Below are 21,795 nucleotides of genomic sequence, written 5' to 3'. Positions count from 1 at the left end.
CGTGTAGGTAATTCTATACACCAATATACAGAGTTACATAGGAAAATATGATAGGATCAAATCTAGATAAAATCTAAATAAATCTGTAAATAACAAATGACAATATCTTTATAATAAGTTAACGACTTAACGTTAGTTAATTTTTAAAAAGGCAACATTAGACAAGTTGAGAGTTTTCATATAATTTTTTTTCCAGTTCTTCGTATGATTTTTTCAGAATGAGAAATTTATTTTCTAAAGCAGTGAAATTTTTGTTCGTATTTTGGAATTCTCTCGGTAAAAAAAAAAAGGATATCTAATTTGTGAAAACATCATGCAAATCTCCATGATCACCATCACCGTCAATTGAATATTCACATATATTTACAAGCTATAGTGATAAAAAAGAAACCAACAACCTTCGTTTGTAGTCATCATCATGTATGGAACACCAATTTTTTTTTAATAAATATCCATGAATAAATTGATATCAGACAAAAAAAAATCTAACTGAAATTAATATAATTATAGAAATTATACAGGCATAATTTTTTTAAAACAAAAATCAACAGAACTAAACCCTAAAAAAGAGATAAATCCGTATCTAACAAATTAAGGTGAATGAATAAACGCACCATTATTTAACTACAACACATAAATGACAATACGGATCCGGAAAAGATTGCAACAGAATCTTATTTTTGGATTTTTTTTCCCCTCTCTACACTGCCAATATAATATCCAAGAGATCTCTCTTCCTCTGTGTGGCGTTTGTGTGATTTTTTTCCACATAATTAACAATAATAATACCAAGAAAATATAATATATTGATAATTAATAATAAAAATAAAAATAGGAAAAGAATCGATCGCTTCTAGAAGCAAAGATGAAAACAAACGGCGGGCACCTGAGGCATCGTAGATGTAACAGAAGTAATATTCGAAACTCCCTTTAATTCCCTGAAAAATCTCACATCTCCAAATGCATGAACCCTAAAAAACCCGCCCCCAAAAAAAAAAAAAAAAAAGAGAGTTGCGTTGAGTTTCTTTCTCGGTCTCTTCCAATTCCAAACGCAAAACAAGATCCCCTCATTTAAGATATTGATTTTCTCGTAAAATCCATTTGTATTTAAGAGCCTTTAATGATCCTTCAACATCAAAAACGTCTATTTATTTAGTCCTGACAACAACAAAAAAAGCGATATCTTTGATGCTCTGAGTTTCGAAGATTTCTGTTTCTCCGTTGTCGGTTTAATGGAGAACGTGGCTATGGACGTCGAAGCTCAGATCGAGAACAAGAATGGCGGAAACGATTCCTTTTCGATTTTCGAAAACGTTAATCTTCCCGTCACTCTGAAGGTACGTTTCATATAACACACGCATATACGCACATATACATATATGTATATATAGTTAGATGCGTTTAGATTCTGAGATGTTAGCTAACGTGTAATTTTCAGTCGGTCGCATGTACATATCGTGAATTTTTCTGCAGTGTTTTGGGTTTATAATGATGTTTCAGATCTGTTACCTCGTTTGTGTTTTATGATCTGCGTGTTCTATCGTTTGTCTCTATGTACCAGTTTGACAATGTTGTGTACAAGATCAAACCCAAGAAACCGAGAGGTTGGTTTCAAATCGAGACCAAAGCTCAGGAGGAGAAAACCATCTTGAAAGGGTTAACCGGAGTCGTGAAACCGGGCGAGATGCTGGCAATGCTCGGACCGTCCGGTAGCGGAAAAACCACTCTACTCACCGCTCTTGGAGGCCGTCTAAGTATCGGAAAGCTAACTGGAGAGATAACGTACAATGACAAGCCGTTCTCCAAAGGCGTAAAGCGAAGCACAGGCTTTGTCACGCAGGATGATGTGCTGTATCCCGCTCTTCTCAGGCTGCCCAATTCTATGACAAGACAGGAGAAGGTCAAACAGGCCGAGGCTGTCGTGACGCAGCTTGGTCTGGCCAGGTGTAAGAACAGTATCATTGGAGGGATGTTCTTGAGAGGTATATCGGGTGGTGAGAGGAAGAGGGTTAGTATAGGACAAGAGATTCTGATAAACCCTAGTTTGCTTTTCCTCGATGAGCCGACATCTGGGCTTGATTCAACTACGGCTCAGAGGATCGTGTCGGTGCTGTGGGAATTGGCTCAAGGAGGGAGAACGGTCGTGATGACGATACATCAGCCTTCTAGTAGGTTGTTCTACATGTTTGATAAGATTTTGCTTCTGTCCGAAGGCAATCCTTTGTATTATGGTCGTGGATCTAACGTTATGGATTACTTTGCGAGCGTTGGATACTCTCCTTCATTGGCCATGAATCCTTCGGATTTTCTGTTGGACATTGCGAACGGTACGTGTCAGTGGTTGATCTATATATGTAGCCAATTACAATATATGTGTGTGGATATGTAAGCATGCCATCTCTCTACGCTCTATAAGTGTTATGTTAAATCTCTTGTTATTGAAATATGAACTGAATAGGTGTGGCGTCCGATGAATCCATGAAACAAGATGACATTAAAGAGGCTTTGGTTGGAGCCTACAAGACGAATCTCGTGGACAATTTGCAGGCGGAGATCCGAGAACATGGCGATCAGGTCAACTCATCTGACTCTCGTGACAGAAACAAGAATGTCGGGGATTGGCCGACGACGTGGTGGCAACAGTTTTGTGTTCTGTTGGAGAGAGGCCTCAAAGAGAGACGGCACGATTCTTTCTCCGGACTCAAGGTCGGTCAGATCCTTGTCGTGGCTTTTCTTTGTGGTCTCCTCTGGTGGAAATCCGACATCTCTCACTTGCAAGATCAGGCAAATTCCCTAACACCATCGAATCCTTATCCAAGATTAGAGTTTCAGTTATGTTCATGTTCTCTCAATTGTTGTGTCCTTGTTTTGTTCAACAGATAGGGCTTTTGTTCTTCGCCTCCAGCTTCTGGGGGTTCTTCCCTCTCTTCCAAGCAATCTTCACATTTCCTCAAGAACGGAGAATGCTCGAGAAAGAACGTTCCTCGGGAATGTACAAGCTCTCCTCTTATTTCATGTCACGAGTGGTCGTCGATCTCCCCATGGAGCTAGTCCTCCCCACCATTTTCGTCGTCATAACGTATTGGATGGCCGGTCTAAACCCTAATCCCCGAAACTTCTTCCTTACCCTTTTCGGCCTCCTCTTCAACGTCCTCGTCTCGGGTGGACTAGGGTTAGCCCTTGGTGCAGTAGTCATGGACCTGAAATCGGCTACAACGCTCGGATCAGTCATCATGCTCGCGTTCTTGTTGGCAGGCGGATACTACGTTCAGCACGTTCCGCCGTTCGTATCGTGGATTAAGTATATCTCTATCGGTAACTACGCGTACAAGCTCCTGGTTTTGGCTCAGTACAAGGCGGATGATACGTATCCATGCGGAGCAGATGGGAGATCGGTGTGTTATGTGGGAGACTTTGGAGCTATAAAGAACATAGGGCTTGATGGTGAAGCCATGTCGGTGTTAGCTTTGTTTTTGATGCTTGTGGGTTACCGCCTTATTGCTTACGTTGCCTTGATGAGGGTTGGAAAGGCCAAGCAGCGGTGATCTCTCTCTCTCTCTCTCTCTCTCTCTCTCTCTCTCTCTCTCTCCCGAGTGTTGTCCCTTTTTCTAGTGTCGGACAAGTTAATGTTCTCGCAAATAATTGGTCATGTAAGGTTCACCCTTTCTAAGGGTTGAAACTTTATTGATTTTGGTATCCGTTGATGATAGGGTTACATCAAAAAAAGGGTTTTGTTGCTCTACTTTGATTTGCCAGTCGAGCAGGAGTGACTTAATCGGGTTTGGTTCGGTTATATTCGAATTTGGTTATTTCGATTTTAAAATAACTATTACTGTTCAGTTTTTACATTGAATTTAGTTTGGTTCGGTTATCTTTGATTTGGGTTCGGTTCGGTTATAATAAAAATATTTATTTTATAAAAAAAATATGGTTTTCTGTTATTTTTTCATTATGTTCTATTTGGATTCGGATTCGGTTTTTTCGCTTTTAGAGAAATCATAACCATTCAATTATGGTTAGTTGGTTACGTGTTATTTGGTTCCCATGATATTAATTTTTTGTCCATGGTTCGGTTAGTCTAATACTCAACCGGAATCTGCCCCTACATTATATTAGTGTATAAACAATGGCTTTATTGGAGGTTTTTGCATCCGTACATATATTATATATACAAACCGATGCAATTGGTCACCTGCCGTCACTCGTAGCTCGGTGGTTTGTGGGTTACCGTGTTCGAGAATCGGCGAGAGGGTAGAGAGAAGATGTTCCACGTATAAGCATATGTGAGGTATTCTAAAATACCTCTCTTTTTAAATTTGACAAATATATATATATATATATATATGGCCAGGTGTAAGAACAGTATCATTGGAGGGATGTTCTTGAGAGGTATATCGGGTGGTGAGAGGAAGAGGGTTAGTATAGGACAAGAGATTCTGATAAACCCTAGTTTGCTTTTCCTCGATGAGCCGACATCTGGGCTTGATTCAACTACGGCTCAGAGGATCGTGTCGGTGCTGTGGGAATTGGCTCAAGGAGGGAGAACGGTCGTGATGACGATACATCAGCCTTCTAGTAGGTTGTTCTACATGTTTGATAAGATTTTGCTTCTGTCCGAAGGCAATCCTTTGTATTATGGTCGTGGATCTAACGTTATGGATTACTTTGCGAGCGTTGGATACTCTCCTTCATTGGCCATGAATCCTTCGGATTTTCTGTTGGACATTGCGAACGGTACGTGTCAGTGGTTGATCTATATATGTAGCCAATTACAATATATGTGTGTGGATATGTAAGCATGCCATCTCTCTACGCTCTATAAGTGTTATGTTAAATCTCTTGTTATTGAAATATGAACTGAATAGGTGTGGCGTCCGATGAATCCATGAAACAAGATGACATTAAAGAGGCTTTGGTTGGAGCCTACAAGACGAATCTCGTGGACAATTTGCAGGCGGAGATCCGAGAACATGGCGATCAGGTCAACTCATCTGACTCTCGTGACAGAAACAAGAATGTCGGGGATTGGCCGACGACGTGGTGGCAACAGTTTTGTGTTCTGTTGGAGAGAGGCCTCAAAGAGAGACGGCACGATTCTTTCTCCGGACTCAAGGTCGGTCAGATCCTTGTCGTGGCTTTTCTTTGTGGTCTCCTCTGGTGGAAATCCGACATCTCTCACTTGCAAGATCAGGCAAATTCCCTAACACCATCGAATCCTTATCCAAGATTAGAGTTTCAGTTATGTTCATGTTCTCTCAATTGTTGTGTCCTTGTTTTGTTCAACAGATAGGGCTTTTGTTCTGACAAATATATATATATATATATATATATATATATATATATATATTATCGGTCCCTCTCGAATATGTGTATATATATATATATTGAATGTTATTGGTCCCCTTTTATACAATAAGTCCACATCTCGACAAATGTGATTCACATTTGGGAAATTCAGTAAATGTGGTCACATGTTCACTGTATCTCTCAACAGTTCGAAGCCAATATCGTATTGGCTTTATATTATTGGTCATCCTCCCCGCACTCCACATTTTCCACATTCTGCTTGATTCCCAGTTTCTATATCTCATCAACTTCACTATATCATTCATTGAATATCGGTATTTGATTGGTTGATTTACGATAAGAACAAAAGTTTTTTTTGGTAAAAAGGGTATATATATATATTATATATATAAAATAGGATTCAATCCTTTTGATAATCAGTACACGACTAAATTGGGAGAAAAATGGCACATTAAGGTTTTATAAATAAGCTAGTCTTGCTCACGATAGGTCAAAAGTTATTTTGTGCATTTAAAAAAATATAAGTTTGCTTTCATTTATAGAATCACGAAACTTCATTTGTCGGTAGTTCTACTGATTTCGTTATTTCACCATTTTTAATTACAATTTTTAGGAATTTTTATTAAATATAAAAACTCGAAATAGAAACAATACATTGATATATGAACTCAAATATTATATAAATTTTTCAAAAAAAAAAATCGCACAAGAATTGGACCATCAATTGCAAGTTTATGCATATATATATAATCAAAATAACATTCAACTCTATAAATTAGGAAGAGGAGGCAATCGGCTGACGTTCAATTTGGCCGGTAAGTTTTTCCTTTTTTTTTTTATATATATATATCCTCTTTATATATGCAAATATACATCCAGATAGCTCAAATAGCTATTAGTGTTAGGGTGTATATTTTGGATTTCAATTAGATTTTATTTTTTAATTATTTTTTCATTTTTTTATTTTAAAAAAGTTGTAAGCATTTATTTTTAGTCGGATTTCAGTTCAGTTAATTCTTTGAGAGTCTTGAGATTATTTTATAAAATTGTAAAAACTGTAGAAGATCTAATTAATATGGAAATAGAATTGCAAGGAAATCAGATCATATAATACCAACTTCCATGTTTTTTAGGATGATTCTGCTATATATATATATATATATATATATAAATAATGAGGTATGTTTAATATATTTCGTATAATAAGCAGAGTTATAATCGCATTAAATTTTTTTTTGTAGGCATAATCATGAAGCAAAAAAAAAAAAATAAGGATACTATACATGGTTGGAAATAAAATAAAATAAATAAATGACACGAGGGATCGACGTATATGCCCTCTCTCTATATATATATACACACACACACACACCCTCCCACTATTAATTCCAGCCACTTATTTGAGCTTCCTCACAAAAAAAAAATATCTAACGAAGTAATAATTGGCAAATTGATATATACACATGTATAGCATGTAATTATATATATATATATATAATGTGTGTGTTGTGATTTACCCTAATAAGTTATAATATACTTATACTTAATATTAAGTTTTTTAAAACTCCATTTTACAATGTAATTTTTATTATTTTCTTTTTTATTTAAGATGCTGTGTAATTTTTATATGGATCACATTTCGAGAAGTGTATATATATAGTAATTGCATCAGTAAAATTACTGTTACTGTACAACGTAATGTTTGGTAAGCTACAAAAGTGTAGAATGCTTCGTGTGCCATTAACCATCATTTTTTTTTTCTCGATCTTTCCTGAAATGGGACACGACCTAACGAAATCATACGTACGTGTAAAAACCCGCGATTAATTAATTACGCTTAGATATAAAAGATTAGGACAATATTAGAAAGGAGTTTAAGTGGGATTATCTGTACGTGTATGTTTTTTTTTTGGATAAAAATGGTACGTGTCATGTTATTAGCTTATAAACCCTTTTTTTTTTATAATCTTCACCTAATAATATTTGACCAACCTTTACACGTTTTTGCTCGTGATTCGCGTCGATGTGAGCCTTTTGTTTAAGTTATTTATGTGTGTTATTGACTTTTGTATTTTCGGAAAATGTCAAAATAATTATTCGCATCATGTAATTAATTATAATTAAGTCTATTGATGCTCCCACGCCATAGAGCTTACGCATGCAGATATACCTCAACGTGCCGTTTTGACCCACTGCTCACATTTTCTGTTCTTTAATACCGATACAAATATACACCCATATATATATATATATATACACACACACACGCACACACACGTTGAATGAATTTTATATCATTATAGAGAATTTTCTCAGTTTACGTCCAATAATTATCATTTGTTTTTTTTTTTTCAAATATCTTGTATTCTTGCCGTCGGTAGTTAATATTTGGTCCTATTAAATTTGAATTATTCGTAATGCGATATATCATTGTGCTAATGAACCCGCAGTGATTTCATTATCAACCTTTTAATGAGATTTGGAAGATTAGCGGACGTGTCATCGCATCTCTTTGAACAAGAAATCTCCACGTTCACTAAAGTCTAAAAATTGAAAAAGCAAAGGAAAACGAAATCAAAGTATATCGATAAGAGTTCTTTGAATCACGCGTTTCATATCGACGGTCCATCGTTTTCAATACAGTTCTACTTGTCACCCTCTTAGCCATTTATAGAATTTCTTGAGTGAAAGAAATCCCCAATTTTTTTTTCTTTAAAAAAAAGTGATCATTTTAAAAGGAATATTACCTTTACGATATATAATTTCTTATTGAGTTGAAAAAGTAACATTATTTATTAAGTAATCAATAAATAATATATCTGTACCTAAACTAATTAAATCGAACGAATATAAATCATGCATATCTACAACTTTCAATATCTGGGGGATCTCTCCCATCTCTGTTGGTTTGAGAGCCCACTTCCTGAACAATAGGTCGTGGGTTCAACACCCAGGGTATAAATTTCTTATTGAGTTGAAAAAGTAACATTATTTATTAAGTAATCAATAAATAATATATCTGTACCTAAACTAATTAAATCGAACGAATATAAATCATGCATATCTACAACTTTCAATATCTGGGGGATCTCTCCCATCTCTGTTGGTTTGAGAGCCCACTTCCTGAACAATAGGTCGTGGGTTCAACACCCAGGGTATAGAGATTTCCCCTCCGGCCACCTTCGGATGCTTCACATCCCACACGTGTGGTGCCGGTTGTGCGTGTGGGTCGGAATTAGTTTGGGCCCTTTGGACCTGGGATATAAAAAAAAAAAAAAAAAAAAAAAAAACTTTCAATATCTGTCTTTAACGTGTTGCGAAACGGGAAAAGTTTTTTTCCTTTTTATTGTAAAAAAAAATCGATAATGTTGTTTTTTTTATGTTGCCCTTTTTCTTTTAAAAAAATAATTATCTATTGGTTTCCTCTTTAGAATTCGCTGCCTAACTTTCCTTACACGTGTCTGCTATACATTTATGTCACTTTTTTAACTTTGCTACTAGGTTATTTTTGTCACTTGCGATCTTTTTGGTTATAAAAAAAATTATTTTATTTGTTATAAAACAACCCAATAAATCTTCAACAACATCGAATTAACAACGAAATAAAAATGAATAAAATTAAAGAGATTCGGTTTTATGGTTTCGGATAGAAATTTATATTCATCCTAGATATCGAAAAGATAAACAATTTTCTTTTCGAGGGTTTTACAATTTTTTAATTACGAAGATTACAACTAAATAAACTCGAATAATCGTTCAAATAAGGGGAAAAAAACTATTATCTTCGAAATATTAAAATATACAAATAATTAAATATGGTTTCTATTAATAATTATTAGGGTTTTATGAATGCACATCATTGTTAGGCTTTTTTGGGTTTCTAGAACGTGGACACTTGTACTGACACGTGTCCCTCGTTTCGAAATTCCAGCTTTCTTGACGATTCATGCATCTAAAACGACATGGATCCGAGTCTGGAAACTAAGCTTTAATCGAAGAAAAAAGGCAAAGAAAACTTTTGCAATACACACAAAAAATGTTTAGGGATGTCAATTTACATTTTAAAATTAAAATCTCCTTATTTTAAATTTTACAGTTTTATATTAAATAAATCACCTTATACTATATATTTTTTTTAAATCTCGCTATAATTGTTGTGCCAAAAATATTTAAAAAGGAAAAAAAATCATAGAGAAAAATCAAAATCCACAGTGCATATTTTGCACATTAAATTGCAGGAAAATATTGTACGAAAGCATGATAAGGTCGGCCGGTCGTTCAGAACACGTGGCAGCTTCTTAATGGTTAAAATGGGTAGCATAAGAAATCAAAAACAGTAAGACTAGGACGACCGTACTGATCCAGAGAACTAAAGGTTCAACCTTTTCACGGCCTATATAAGTAGCATATCATCTACACTTTCCGAAAGAGATCGAAGAAGAAGGCGAATCAGAGAAACCAAAAAAAAAAAAAACTTTTCTGTGTTCGAACAAGTGTTACGAACAGTTCTTTATCGTCTTCGTTTGCTGTTTGCTGTTGATTTTTTAATCCTCCGAGAAAATGGGAGTTCGAGAGAAAGATCCGTTAGCCCAGTTGAGTTTGCCTCCGGGTTTCAGATTCTATCCGACGGATGAAGAGCTTCTTGTTCAGTATCTCTGTCGGAAAGTCGCAGGCCATGGGTTCTCTCTTCAAGTCATCGGAGAGATCGATCTTTACAAGTTCGATCCTTGGGATCTACCTAGTAAGGACCCTCACAAAGTTTCCATCTTTCCCAAAAAAACAGAGACAAAAATTTATCCAATTCAAAGTTAGGACACTCGAGGGTGCCTCCCCTATGAACAAGTTGATTGATCGTGTTTTTGTGCTGTTTATATATACGTGGATGTGCAGGCAAGGCCTTGTTTGGAGAAAAGGAATGGTATTTTTTCAGCCCGAGGGACAGGAAATACCCGAACGGGTCGAGACCCAACAGAGTAGCCGGGTCGGGTTATTGGAAGGCGACGGGTACCGACAAGATCATCTCCGCGGAGGGTCGCCGCGTCGGAATCAAGAAAGCTCTCGTCTTTTACGCCGGAAAAGCTCCCAAAGGCACCAAGACCAACTGGATCATGCATGAGTATCGTCTCATCGAACCTTCTCGTACCAACAATGGAAGCTCCAAGGTACAAAGATGGTGAAAAGATTACAAAGCATAATCAAATGTCTGATAAACCCCATCTGGATTCCATGGATTTGACCTTTTTCTTTTCTGTCTCTGCAGCTGGATGAATGGGTTTTGTGCCGGATTTACAAGAAATCCACCGGTGCTCAGAAACAGGTTCCGGGTCAAACATACCGTGAGCGTGAAGAACACAGTATGAACGGGTCGTTGTCGTCTTCGGCTTCGCAGCTCGACGACGTCCTCGACTCGATACCGGAGATAAACGAACAATTCTTCAACCTGCCTCGGATGAACTCGCTCAGATCGCTTCTCAACGACGACAAAATCAGCAATCTCGATTGGGCAACCTTGGCGGGTCTAAATCCCGTTCCGGACCTCGTTCCAAATTACACCGGTAACAACTCGTTCGTGGCGGCAGATGAGGAGGCGGAGAGTGGGTTGAGGAACTCGGACGGATTGACTCATGGTTCTTCCGGATACAACTGGGTCGAGTCTGGGGTCAACTCGGTCGAGCCTTTCGGGGACGGGTTTTCGAGCCATGGGTTCTGGTTTAGGCAGTGATGATGAGGATGGATCATATGGATTGGGATGTGTGCGGCTAGAGATGAGAGTGGCAATTTGTGTAAATAATAGGGAATTGTTTGGGCTATACTACACAGTTTTTGGGTGTAGCTTTAGGGGTTCCTAAAAATGGAAAGGGGTTTGGCTTAGTGGGCGGGGGGCCATAGCTTTGAAGAATCTTCCCGATGGGCAAATGCATTGTTTGTCCTTTTATATTTTTGTTGGTTAGGCTTTGGTATGTAATGTAGATGTGGCTCTATTTCAATAAAAAAAAGGAAGAAAAATATAATCTTTTAGTCAGTTAATTAAAAAATAAAATACCAACCATATATACTTATTTTATTATAGAGCCCTTAAAGATCAATATGGAATTCATATATATATAGATATGATAATTAGTTGAGTTACATGATAATTCGACCAATATTCTTTGCAACATATGTATGTCTGCAACATATATATGTATAATATATTTTGAAGGCATTGATGTAATCCAACATAGATAGTTCAAACGGTGAAATTAGTATGTAAAGTGTTTGTTCTATTTCGAATTCGAGTTTTAAGTTAGATAAATGAATATAATTTCAATCATACGGTTTGTTTTCGATCTCGAGATTAATATAGACTTCGACTAATGACATCCGGTTATTAAAAAAAAGGAAAAAAAAAATGAAGAGACGTAGATGAATAAGCAAAGTCCCTAATTGCATTATTAGTACCGCAAAGAAGTTGTAGTTGGATATTATGCATTTCACTAGTGTATTTAATTGATTGGTTCTAAATGCATAGGAAAGCAAAATTATATTGAATGTTTAATACGATTTCCCATTGTTATATATATATATATATGATAATACACATGGATTTTTTTAATAACTCCTAAAAAATGTGTTGGTCTATCAATTTCATTCTGAATTGCGATAACCGTAAAAATACTAGGTGTTTTGTGATTATATTTAACTGAATAACATTTTAATATATTCTGTAAATAAAGACTATATCAACTAAATACATATATATTTTTAATACATATTAAATGATTAAGTAAAAAGAAATCAAAAGTTAAGAACAAATTAAGAGATATTCAAATCAAATTACTTCTCAAAGTTATAGAATATCATTCTAAATTATACAGATTCAAACCTTACACCATGAATTTATTAATGTAGTTTGTTATAGCAATCGATAAACGACGTGTCGTTATTAGTCCGCTAAAACGGCACTCAGTTAATTCGTCGACCTGCTGGCAAGGACGAATTATGAACAGTGCGAAGGATCCAACGGTCAGGATGAAATCTGATAACCATAGAACACAATTTCGCTTCTTCCATACAGAAGCACAATACTCCGAGTCTCCGAGCATACTAAATTCCGATATCGCTCACTGTCGAACTACCGTATGGTTCGTGTAGATCGGGAGGGAGATGGCGAACTACCTGGCGCAGTTCCAGACGGTCAAAGGCTCCTGCGATCGCCTCGTAATCTCCGGTAAATTGCTTATTCGCGATGGATTCTTCCTTAGGGAGACTGTTTGCTTTCACTTAGTTGCTTGGATACTATATCATCATTTCATCGACGGGGTTATACAATTATCTAATTTTTTCTCGTCGGGTTCTGTGATTCTACGGTTTGAATACAGTAGTTTGGGGATGTTGCCCGATTCCTTTTCTCAATAGGAAAATTGTCGGTAACTGGGGTTAGCGTATGATTATGATGGATTGAAACTGAAACACGGTAAAATTGTGACTTGGGGGAGCTTGAACTTCGGGAAGGCTTGTTAGAGTGGGTGATCTGAAGTTGAATGGATAAGGAACATCACACAGGATGTGAACATTTCACGCCTTCTTCTTTTCAGTTGGAAACGATTGAAAGGCTTAGTTACTGAGGGTTTTTCAGGCAGGATGGAAGATGATGCTTGCTTATTAGATGTTTCTTATCTAAATTCTAGACCGAATTTATCTCTGAACTTATCCTGCTTTGTTGTCATGAGTAGAACCCCGGCCGTACACTTTACTGATCCTTTCCACGTGACAAATGCGATGGTGGAACTTTTGGTCTAGCAGGTAGTGATTTTCGTTTTTTCACAATGATGAACTCTTATCCTTTGATTCTATTCAGATCTCAGTGCTCACATAACTGTCTATTGGCAGGTTATGTTACACTACCTGTCAAGGCCGACCTGATAATTAATGATGCTTGGCTTGATCTTCAATTTGGATTTGTCCATACCGGAAAAGGTGATGGAAGACCAACTTCAACCTTCTTTCCACTTGGTTGTTTCTCCCAGATCCCGGGCAGGACTTCTGTTCAGCATATGAGGTATTTCTCACATCCTTATCTGAACGACTGTTGTTGTATCGTTATCTGATGAATTCACTTTTACTTGCGTATTATTTTATATGAAATAAACTGGTATTTTAATTCTATAAATTTAAATGTTAATATTTTTAAACCCAAAATTTTTAACTCCCTTAACTATATTAATTCTATAAACTTAAAAAATGAACTCAATAAACATAACTAGAGGTTGCTCTTTTAACAACTATAAATTCTATAAACTATCTTAATCTTCAAATTCTCCGACCATTTGTTTATTATATAATATATGGATTCCATATCTCTATGACAACACGTTGGATTTGCCTTAGAAGAGAGAGTTAAAAAAAAATACTAAACAGGGATAAGACCAGAGCCGTCTCATAAAATTTTGGGGCCCCGTACATATCATACTTTTAAATTATTAAAATATATTAATTTATATATTAAATAATAATAATATTTAAATATAATTAAAATAGTTTTTTTGTTGAGACTCCATACACATAATTATTAAAAATTACATTTAATAATATATATTATTAATAATTTTTAAAATAATTGAGGCCCTATATTTTTTGGGGCCCTGTTCGATCGCACCTTTTGCACGTGCTATTAGACGGCTCTAAGGTTATATGCAATCCAAGAGGCAAGAGCTATTTCTGATCCCAGAAGAGTGCCTAATATGCTGATAGATGTGGCCAGAACGTTCTACATCCATTTGATCGGGTTTCTTTAACAGTGCGATGAGTCAGAAAATTCTGATAATAAAGGAAATTTCCTGCTCATTTCTATTAGGTCTTTCTAGTTCCTGCTTATTTAAATTTATCTCACCAAGATGGTTTATATGAAATTGTCCAAATTTATGAGTTATCACTTTTGAGCATCACCTTAACACATGCTTGCATTTGACTATGGAAAATATTGCTCTGCAGACTTACTATTTCTGCACCACAGCAGAAGAGTTGCAGCAGCCAGATAGCATACTGCACATCAAATTTAGAATTGATGGTGATAAAACAGCAGGAGCGCACAAACCTGTCGATGTGGATCGCTCTGCAATTGATACTGGGAAACGGGATTTGGTCTTCAGGAGTGCCATTGTTTTGCAACGGCCTGTGCTCGATCCTTGCCTTGCGGTTGGTTTTCTTTTCCCCCACTCCCTTCAGATGGGCTTAGGATCGGCCAACTTATTAGCATGCAGTGGAGAGTTGAAAAGTTGAAAGATCTTGATGGAAGTGAGGGTACAGAACATGTAAGCCATAGCATTAACACTTCTACTAATCACGTTATTAGAATTTTATATTCACCCCCTGGATCTATACTGTATTTTCTTTAGATCATGTTTCCTGGGTATAGTTTCATATGCTAACCCATTACTATTATTAGGAGCTCTGTCTTGTTTTCAAGTAGAAATTCATAGGTAGCCGGGTTGTCCCTAGAATTTCTAGTTTCATAGTTAGTCGAACCACCCCAAATCTCCGAATATGATTTGCTTCCATATCAATTCATATATGAACCTAAGGTTTCAACCCTTTTGCTTCTCTTCACCTACCTTAAAATGCCGTAAAGTTTCTAAAATTATATGATGAATAACAGTGGTGGTCTTGTTAGCTTCGCAATGGTAAGCATCACCATGTAGCTGAGCGGCCTCTTCTGAAACCTGCAAAGATATAAGTTTAACACACATATATATATATATATATGACAGTTTTGTTAATGAAGCTGCTTTCATACGATGACAGGTTCGAGGATAGTGATTTCGATATTACGTGCCTGTCCTGGTGGTAGCTGGTTACGTCCGTCCGCCTCATCTCGGGTTGCCCTACATAGACGGAGCGTACATAAGTTGTAACCCTCCAATTGCCTCCGGTTCTCAGCTGCTCTTTCTGCGTCCCAATCAGGTAACCCCTTCCAGGGGCGGATGTAAGTATATAGGAGTGGGGGCACAGGACCCCACTCAAAAAAATAAAAAATCATTCATATATTTAAAAGTTTGAAGAGATTTACACTAGTGCCCCGTTAGGTTTTTATGTGGGCCCCCTCTTATGAGTTTTTTTATTTTTTATTATATTTTTATAAAGATTTAGGTTATTTGTTTGTTAGTCACCGCCGTTTCGTATTCTTTATTTTTTGTTTTTTTTTTAAAATTAAACCTTTTTCTAATACAAAATTATTATGAAAGGTTTTCTAATACAAATTTACTTTGAAAAAAACACAATCATCTTCATTGTTTCTCTTTGTTTTCATCTATTTTCTTATTTTCCCTCTCTTTCTCAGTTCTCTAAAAAAAATTCTCAAATCTAATATTTAACCATATAAAAAAATAAAGAACAACCAAATTAAAGGTATGGATGTGTTATAATTTTTTTTGAAATAATTTTTATTTTGTATTTGTTCATCGATTTCTATGTTTTGATCATATTTATAAATTTATTGTTACAAATATTTATTCAATCATATTTTTGATTTGACAGAGAAACCAATGGATAAATTTCTCAAGAGAAATTTTGCATCGATATCTCAAGATAGGGGTAAAACTCCAATCGGCAATATATCAAATTCTTAGGTTAGGCCCTCAATACCTGAGCAAATTGATTTACATGATTTGCCTTCGGATCCGGCTGATAGAAAAAAATATTAGAGTATCATCCTAATCAAAGAGATGAGATACGACGCAAATATTTGATTAGGGGACCTTGTCAACCACGTGGTCATAACTTTCCAAAGAAGATGATAGGGAATAAATTGAGACGATTTAATCCAGTATGGTTTGACCAATACGGTGATTGGCTAGAGTACAGTATAAAGAAAGATGGAGCATTTTGTTTGTGCTGTTACTTGTTTAGAGAACAAGTTGAGAATGATGCTTTTGTGACAGATGGGTTTTCTAGTTGGAATAAGACCGAGAGATTGAGTGCTCATGTGGATGATGTTAATAGTTTTCATAATAATGCACGAAAAAAATATGATGATTTGATGAGGCAAGATCAATCTATCGTACATGCTATGCATAAGCAAAGTGATATTACGAGAAACGAGTATCGTATTCGGTTGAATGCCTCGATTAGTTCTTCTAGATTTTTGTTGAAACAAGGACTACCGTTTCGAGGCCACGATGAGTCAGAAAATTCTGATAATAAAGGAAATTTTCTGGAACTTGTGAAGTATACTGCTGAACAAAATGATGTTGTGAGTAAGGTTCTTTTGAAGAATGCTCCGGGGAATAGTCAGATGGTTTCTCCAACAATACAGAAAGATATTGTACAATGTTTCGCAGAACAAATAACCCAAGATATAATTCAAGAGATTGGTCATGATGTGTTTGGGTTGCTGGTGGATGAGTCTAGTGATGTTTCTGATAAGGAGCAGATGGCAGTTGTTTTTCGTTTTGTTGATAAGAACGGGATAGTGAAAGAGAGATTCATTGAGCTTATTCATGTGAAAGAAACATCTGCCTTATCTCTGAAGTCTGCTATTGATTCCTTATTTGCTAAATATGGATTGAGCTTAAAACAAATTAGAGGACAGGGGTACGATGGAGCAAGCAATATGAAAGGTGAATTTAATGGATTGAGATCGTTGATTTCACGAGAAAATAGAGCAGCATATTATGTTCATTGTTTCGCTCACCAACTTCAATTGGTCGTTGTAGCAGTTGCAAAGGAACTCTTTGATGTTGGAAATTTTTTCGATATGATTTCACTTTTGTTGAATGTGGTTGGAGGTTCCTGCAAAAGAAAAGACATGATTCGAGAAAGTCATAGAATAAAGGTGAACGAAAAAATTAATAATGGCGAGATTAGTATAGGAACTGGGTTGTATCAAGATATTACTTTACAGAGACCTGGAAATACTCGTTGGGGATCTCATTACAAAACACTGTTGCGCTTGGTTGAGTTATTTTCTTCTGTCATTGAGGTGCTAGAGCATGTTGAGAATGATGGTACAGATGCAGTTAAAAGACGTCAAGCCTATGGTCTTCTCAAATATTTCCACACATTTGATTTTGTGTTCTATCTACAACTGATGTTGCTCATTCTAGGACTCACGGATAATTTATCAATGGCTTTACAGAGAAAAGATCAAGACATCTTGAATGCCATTTCGTTGGTGAAATCTACAAAGAGACAATTACAACAACAAAGAGACGTTGGATGGGATTTGCTTTTAGATAATGTGTCTTCTTTTTGTGAGAAACACGATATTGAAATAATCAATATGGAGGAAGATTATATGGATTCAAGGAGGCTAAGAAAAAAATCCAGCATAAGCAACTTGTATCACTATCAGATAGATTGTTTCTATACTGTTATGGATTTTCAGCTTCGAGAATTCAATGATCGATTTGACGAGGTAAATTCAGAATTGCTCATATGTATGGCAACTTTGGGCCCTGTTGACTCATTTCGTGAGTTTAACATACCAAATCTGGTGAAATTGGCTGGATTTTATCCAGATGACTTCAGTTTTACGGAGCAAATATCTCTTCGACATGAATTGAGTATCTACTTCGATAATCTGATGGAAGATGACAGATTTTCTAATTTGGTTAATCTCGGAGATCTTGCTCGTCTTATGGTGGAAACAAAGAAACATCTTTCATATCCATTGGTATACCGACTTTTGAAATTGGCATTGATTTTGCCCGTTGCCACCGCGACTGTTGAGAGATGTTTTCATCAATGAACTTTGTGAAGACGGCTTTGCGCAACCGAATTGGTGATCAGTTTTTGAGTGATTGTTTGGTATGTTTCATCGAAAAGGATATATTTCAGACAGTTACAAATGAAGTTGTTATTGATAGATTTCAAAAAATGAAGAATCGTAGAAATCAGTTGTAAAATATAAATTTTTGTATGACAATATATTTTTATTAGTTTATATATATATATATATAATAATGTGCCCCCGGTATAAGTTTTTTCTGGATCCGCCACTGACCCCTTCCATTTAAAAAGCTCTCTTACAACCATACATATTCCACTCTCATTTCATTAAATCTGGTTCCAGTTTTCGCCAATGTTTTTTTTTACAACACTATTTGGTGTAGAGATTTCGAATCAAGAGTAATGAGGCTGTTATTGTTGTTAACATTTTCTGCACATCATATGGATGGGTGTGTGTGTTTTTGGGAGTTTTTTGGTGTTTCAACGTTGGAGAGTGCATCTGGGAGTTCAGCCTTCGACGTCTTCGTACCACTGTCTTCTGTCAGTTATCGTCGATCCAGAGTTAGATTTGAGTTAAATTATTTGAGATTTTTTTTGTTCTGAATAATAACGTGCGCACAATAAATGGTCAGATTCCGACCATGACCCACTCAACAAGGTATTTTTTTTGTTTTAATCTTCAAGTGGGGACAGAGAATTACACATTGAATATCCGAACCAAACTTTGTGAATACCCTTCAGAAAAAAAATCACGTCCTCTCATTCTACAACCTGCACCGGTCCTTTCATTCTTCTCTACAATCTTCACCAAAAATAAAAAATACCCCATCACTTTTCTATGTTCAAATCCCTTCATTTTCAAGCAACTGCCTGCCATCACATCTTCACCATCCCTCACCCACATTTAAATTCGCCCCCCCCCCCCCTTGCATTAATATCCCACCTAATTTTTCTGAGAAACCACATATATATATATATATATATATATATATATACACATGTATCTGTGTGTAGTAGACACATGTTTGTTATGCGTATATATATGTATGCATGATTATGTGTGTAGATACACATTTTTTTTTTTTACGATGGGAAACCCCTATCCTATCACCCTTCGGATTGGATATCGGACACCACAACACTTCTCAACCCATGGGCCGGACGATAACGACATCAGGACAGTATCGTGGACCTGAAAAAATCCACCGCCCTACACAGTAGTCGGCAAACAACGCAGAGCAGGTAAACCAACCTCGTAAAGCTGACCGGCTCAAGGGGAGTTTCCATACCTGGGTTTCGAACCCACAACCTCTTGGTAGGGGGGAGTTGTCACTAACCACTAGGTTGGGTATTCCCTAAATACACATTCTTACTTTACACCATTTATGATTTTTTGTATGTCCTTTTCCTCCTAAATTTTTTTAGAGATAATTTCAAGTGACACATACAAAACAGAAAGCTAGCTATCATTAGTGTTTTAGGGTTCCTAATCTCTAAAAACCTGACCATGAAAACCTTTTTATAATAATGTCGGTTATAATATCAAAGTACGTATACTTGGCAAAGAGCTATTTCTGCCTCCGTATTCACTTGCATGGGACGGGACATTTACCCACACATTTACGCCTCATCTCTTTCCCATGATTCCGATCACCACTAGTACTACTACTATACCACCACCATCCCATAAACATCCGACAGCCACGTCAGCATCATTTCCAGTCGAGCCGGACCTCTCCGGGCCCCACAAGGTGGGGACGAGGAGGCTTGCGGAAGGACACGATGTGGCTCTTCACCATGAAGGCCGTGACTCGCTCCGAAACCCTAATCTCCTCCATCTTCAGCTCCTGCAGTCTCCTCACGTACTCGGGCACGTGGACGAGGTCCCATACGACGCCCACTCCGCCCGGCTTTAGGACCCTCACCAACTCCCCCAGGACCCTCGTCCGCTCCGCCGCCGCCTCCACTGTCCGTTGGCCGTATTCCTTCCCGACCGTGTGGAGAAACACGGCGGACACAACCACGTCGAAGTAGTTGTCTCCGAACGGTAGCCTCCTCACGTCCCCTTCACGACACGTCACGTACTCCTGCACTCCTGTGTGTGTACACGTTCCATCAGTATCCCACCATTGTTACAAATTATCGTCTACTTGCACAATTTTCGCCATGAAAGTACAAAACTTTCACCAAAAAAGTAGATGAACTTTAGAAAAGTCTGAATTTTTGACCCACACCCAAAAGCTTCATTGATTTGTCAATAATTTTATAAGAAAATATAATAGAATATAACTCTTACTACATATTCCAACTAAATAAAAAATATCTCAATATGTTCTCTGTAATTTTCAATTATAAATTATCTTAAATTTAGATATTTTTGCTAAAAAAGCTTAAAATGTTTATGAATTTTAGAAAGAGTTTGCATTTTTCACGTACCCAAAAGTTTGGAGTTCTTACATTTGTGATCTGTTGTATCATCCGACCGAGAAAACACCAAATGTTGATTTATATTTTTTTTTTGGTAAAAGGAAAAAAAAAGAATCGACCTTCGAGGTGAGCCGTACGGAGAGTGGAGAGAGTGGTGGAGATGGATCGGTCCAACCCGACGACCCGACCCGAACTGCCCGTCTTCTTCAGCTGCGTAGCCACCGCATTCAGGAGAATCCCTCTCCCGCACCCAACGTCCAACGCCGTCTTCACCCCCGACCAATCTCCGACGCACCCCACCATCCTCTGCGCCATCTCGTGCCGTAACGGCCCGGCCGAGTACAGCATGTTCGCCGCCGCGAAGAACAGGCAGAGGGCGGAGATCGCCGTCACGGCTCCGGCGAACCCGGCGGCGGCGGAGGAGGAGAGCCTGTGGAGGAGGAAGGTGGAGTCGAGGAAGGCGCAGATTTGGGGGAAGTAGAAGAGGAAGAGGGAGGAGAGGATGGAGAAGAGGACGGCGCTCACGAGGAGGAAGATGAACGTGTGCTTCTCTTCCATCCCGTAAATCGCGTAGATCTGTCTCCAGTCTCTTGTTCCACTGCTCGTCCTCTTCCCCATTTTCTTTTCTTTTTGGATTTGATCTCGAAGATTCTGTCGATTGGATCTTGGGTAAACAGAGCGATGGCAGAGTTTCCTGGTGGATTATCTCCGGGAAAATTCGAGCGGGAAGAAGAAGAAGAGACAATGCCAGAGGAAAAGAAAGCGTGAAGAATCGGTTCAAAGATTCATCCAATGGAGATAGAGAGAGAGAGAATGAGAGAAGTTCTGACAGAATCTAAACGGCTGAGACCCAACTGAGCAAAATCACAGTGAAGCTTTCATCTTCCAATCAATACATGTAGTACATGTGTATGTATATAATTAGATAGTTTCATGTGAAGCATGTAAAATATATATATGTTACATGTGTGTGTGTGAACAAGGTCATGGAATATGGATGGAACTTTGGACATTAATGAGATTTATATGCAAAATTAACTAACCAATTAATTAAATTATAAAAAAAAAAATAGTTTTGAAGTCTCAAAGTGCTATCTTACCTAAGTTTTGTTTGGGGGAGTTTCACTCTTGCTGTTCTTCTTGTTTTTTTTTTTTGCGTTACAAAAAATATCTCGATTTGTTTGGTTGAAAATCATTTCTATGATTATTATTTAATAGCATTGATAACTTGTGTTTTCATTTTATGGCTGTTATATTATTTACTTATTCGGGATAAATTTCCGTTATTCATTATTATTGCATTTAGTAGAGTTTAACCTATTTTGCCCCTCCATTCAATCCTCTTTTCTTTCC

At 37.1% G+C, this 21,795-nt stretch overlaps 5 protein-coding genes across 9 annotated transcripts; 4 read left to right on the top strand and 1 right to left on the bottom strand.

The window, feature by feature from the left end:
- The first annotated feature begins 1,031 nt into the window (after positions 1–1,031).
- Positions 1,032–3,770, top strand: LOC104799918 (ABC transporter G family member 9-like). The gene is made up of 4 exons (XM_010522600.2): positions 1,032–1,337; positions 1,562–2,327; positions 2,459–2,784; positions 2,880–3,770. The coding sequence occupies exons 1-4, from the start codon at positions 1,233–1,235 to the stop codon at positions 3,543–3,545; spliced, it is 1,863 nt and encodes a 620-aa protein (XP_010520902.1). The 5' UTR covers positions 1,032–1,232; the 3' UTR covers positions 3,546–3,770.
- A 606-nt stretch (positions 3,771–4,376) lies between these two features.
- Positions 4,377–5,304, top strand: LOC104799984 (ABC transporter G family member 9-like). Its single transcript, XM_010522684.1, has 3 exons — positions 4,377–4,734; positions 4,866–5,191; positions 5,287–5,304. Exons 1-3 carry the CDS (start codon positions 4,377–4,379, stop codon positions 5,302–5,304), a joined length of 702 nt encoding a protein of 233 aa, XP_010520986.1.
- Positions 5,305–9,731: 4,427 nt separating this feature from the next.
- LOC104799916 (NAC domain-containing protein 72) lies at positions 9,732–11,334 on the top strand. The gene is made up of 3 exons (XM_010522599.1): positions 9,732–10,048; positions 10,198–10,469; positions 10,568–11,334. The coding sequence occupies exons 1-3, from the start codon at positions 9,868–9,870 to the stop codon at positions 11,027–11,029; spliced, it is 915 nt and encodes a 304-aa protein (XP_010520901.1). The 5' UTR covers positions 9,732–9,867; the 3' UTR covers positions 11,030–11,334.
- Positions 11,335–12,125: 791 nt separating this feature from the next.
- Positions 12,126–20,630, top strand: LOC104799914 (zinc finger MYM-type protein 1-like). Of its 5 annotated transcripts, none has more exons than XR_002023661.1 (7): positions 12,134–12,517; positions 13,023–13,092; positions 13,180–13,348; positions 14,281–14,600; positions 15,091–15,249; positions 15,823–15,914; positions 20,544–20,626. XR_002023661.1 is itself a non-coding variant. In XM_019200879.1 (6 exons), exon 6 carries the CDS (start codon positions 16,079–16,081, stop codon positions 18,032–18,034), a length of 1,956 nt encoding a protein of 651 aa, XP_019056424.1. In that variant the 5' UTR covers positions 12,126–12,517; positions 13,023–13,092; positions 13,180–13,348; positions 14,281–14,484; positions 15,091–15,249; positions 15,823–16,078; the 3' UTR covers positions 18,035–18,094. The 5 variants fall into 5 exon arrangements, 2 of the variants coding, with proteins under 2 accessions (XP_019056424.1, XP_019056423.1); XR_002023662.1 differs by lacking the exon at positions 20,544–20,626 and adding an exon at positions 17,423–17,507; XM_019200879.1 differs by lacking the exon at positions 20,544–20,626 and having other exon boundaries at positions 12,126–12,517; positions 14,281–14,484; positions 15,823–18,094.
- On the bottom strand, positions 19,510–21,393 carry LOC104799915. Its single transcript, XM_010522598.1, has 2 exons — positions 20,562–21,393; positions 19,510–20,110 (listed from the first exon to the last, which is right to left on the bottom strand). Exons 1-2 carry the CDS (start codon positions 21,058–21,060, stop codon positions 19,728–19,730), a joined length of 882 nt encoding a protein of 293 aa, XP_010520900.1. The 5' UTR covers positions 21,061–21,393; the 3' UTR covers positions 19,510–19,727.
- Positions 21,394–21,795: the final 402 nt, after the last annotated feature.

Source organism: Tarenaya hassleriana, unplaced genomic scaffold, assembly GCF_000463585.1.
Source record: "Tarenaya hassleriana unplaced genomic scaffold, ASM46358v1 Cleome62, whole genome shotgun sequence".
NCBI classification, from domain to species: domain Eukaryota; kingdom Viridiplantae; phylum Streptophyta; class Magnoliopsida; order Brassicales; family Cleomaceae; genus Tarenaya; species Tarenaya hassleriana.
This window is presented reverse-complemented; position numbering and strand designations above follow the sequence as displayed.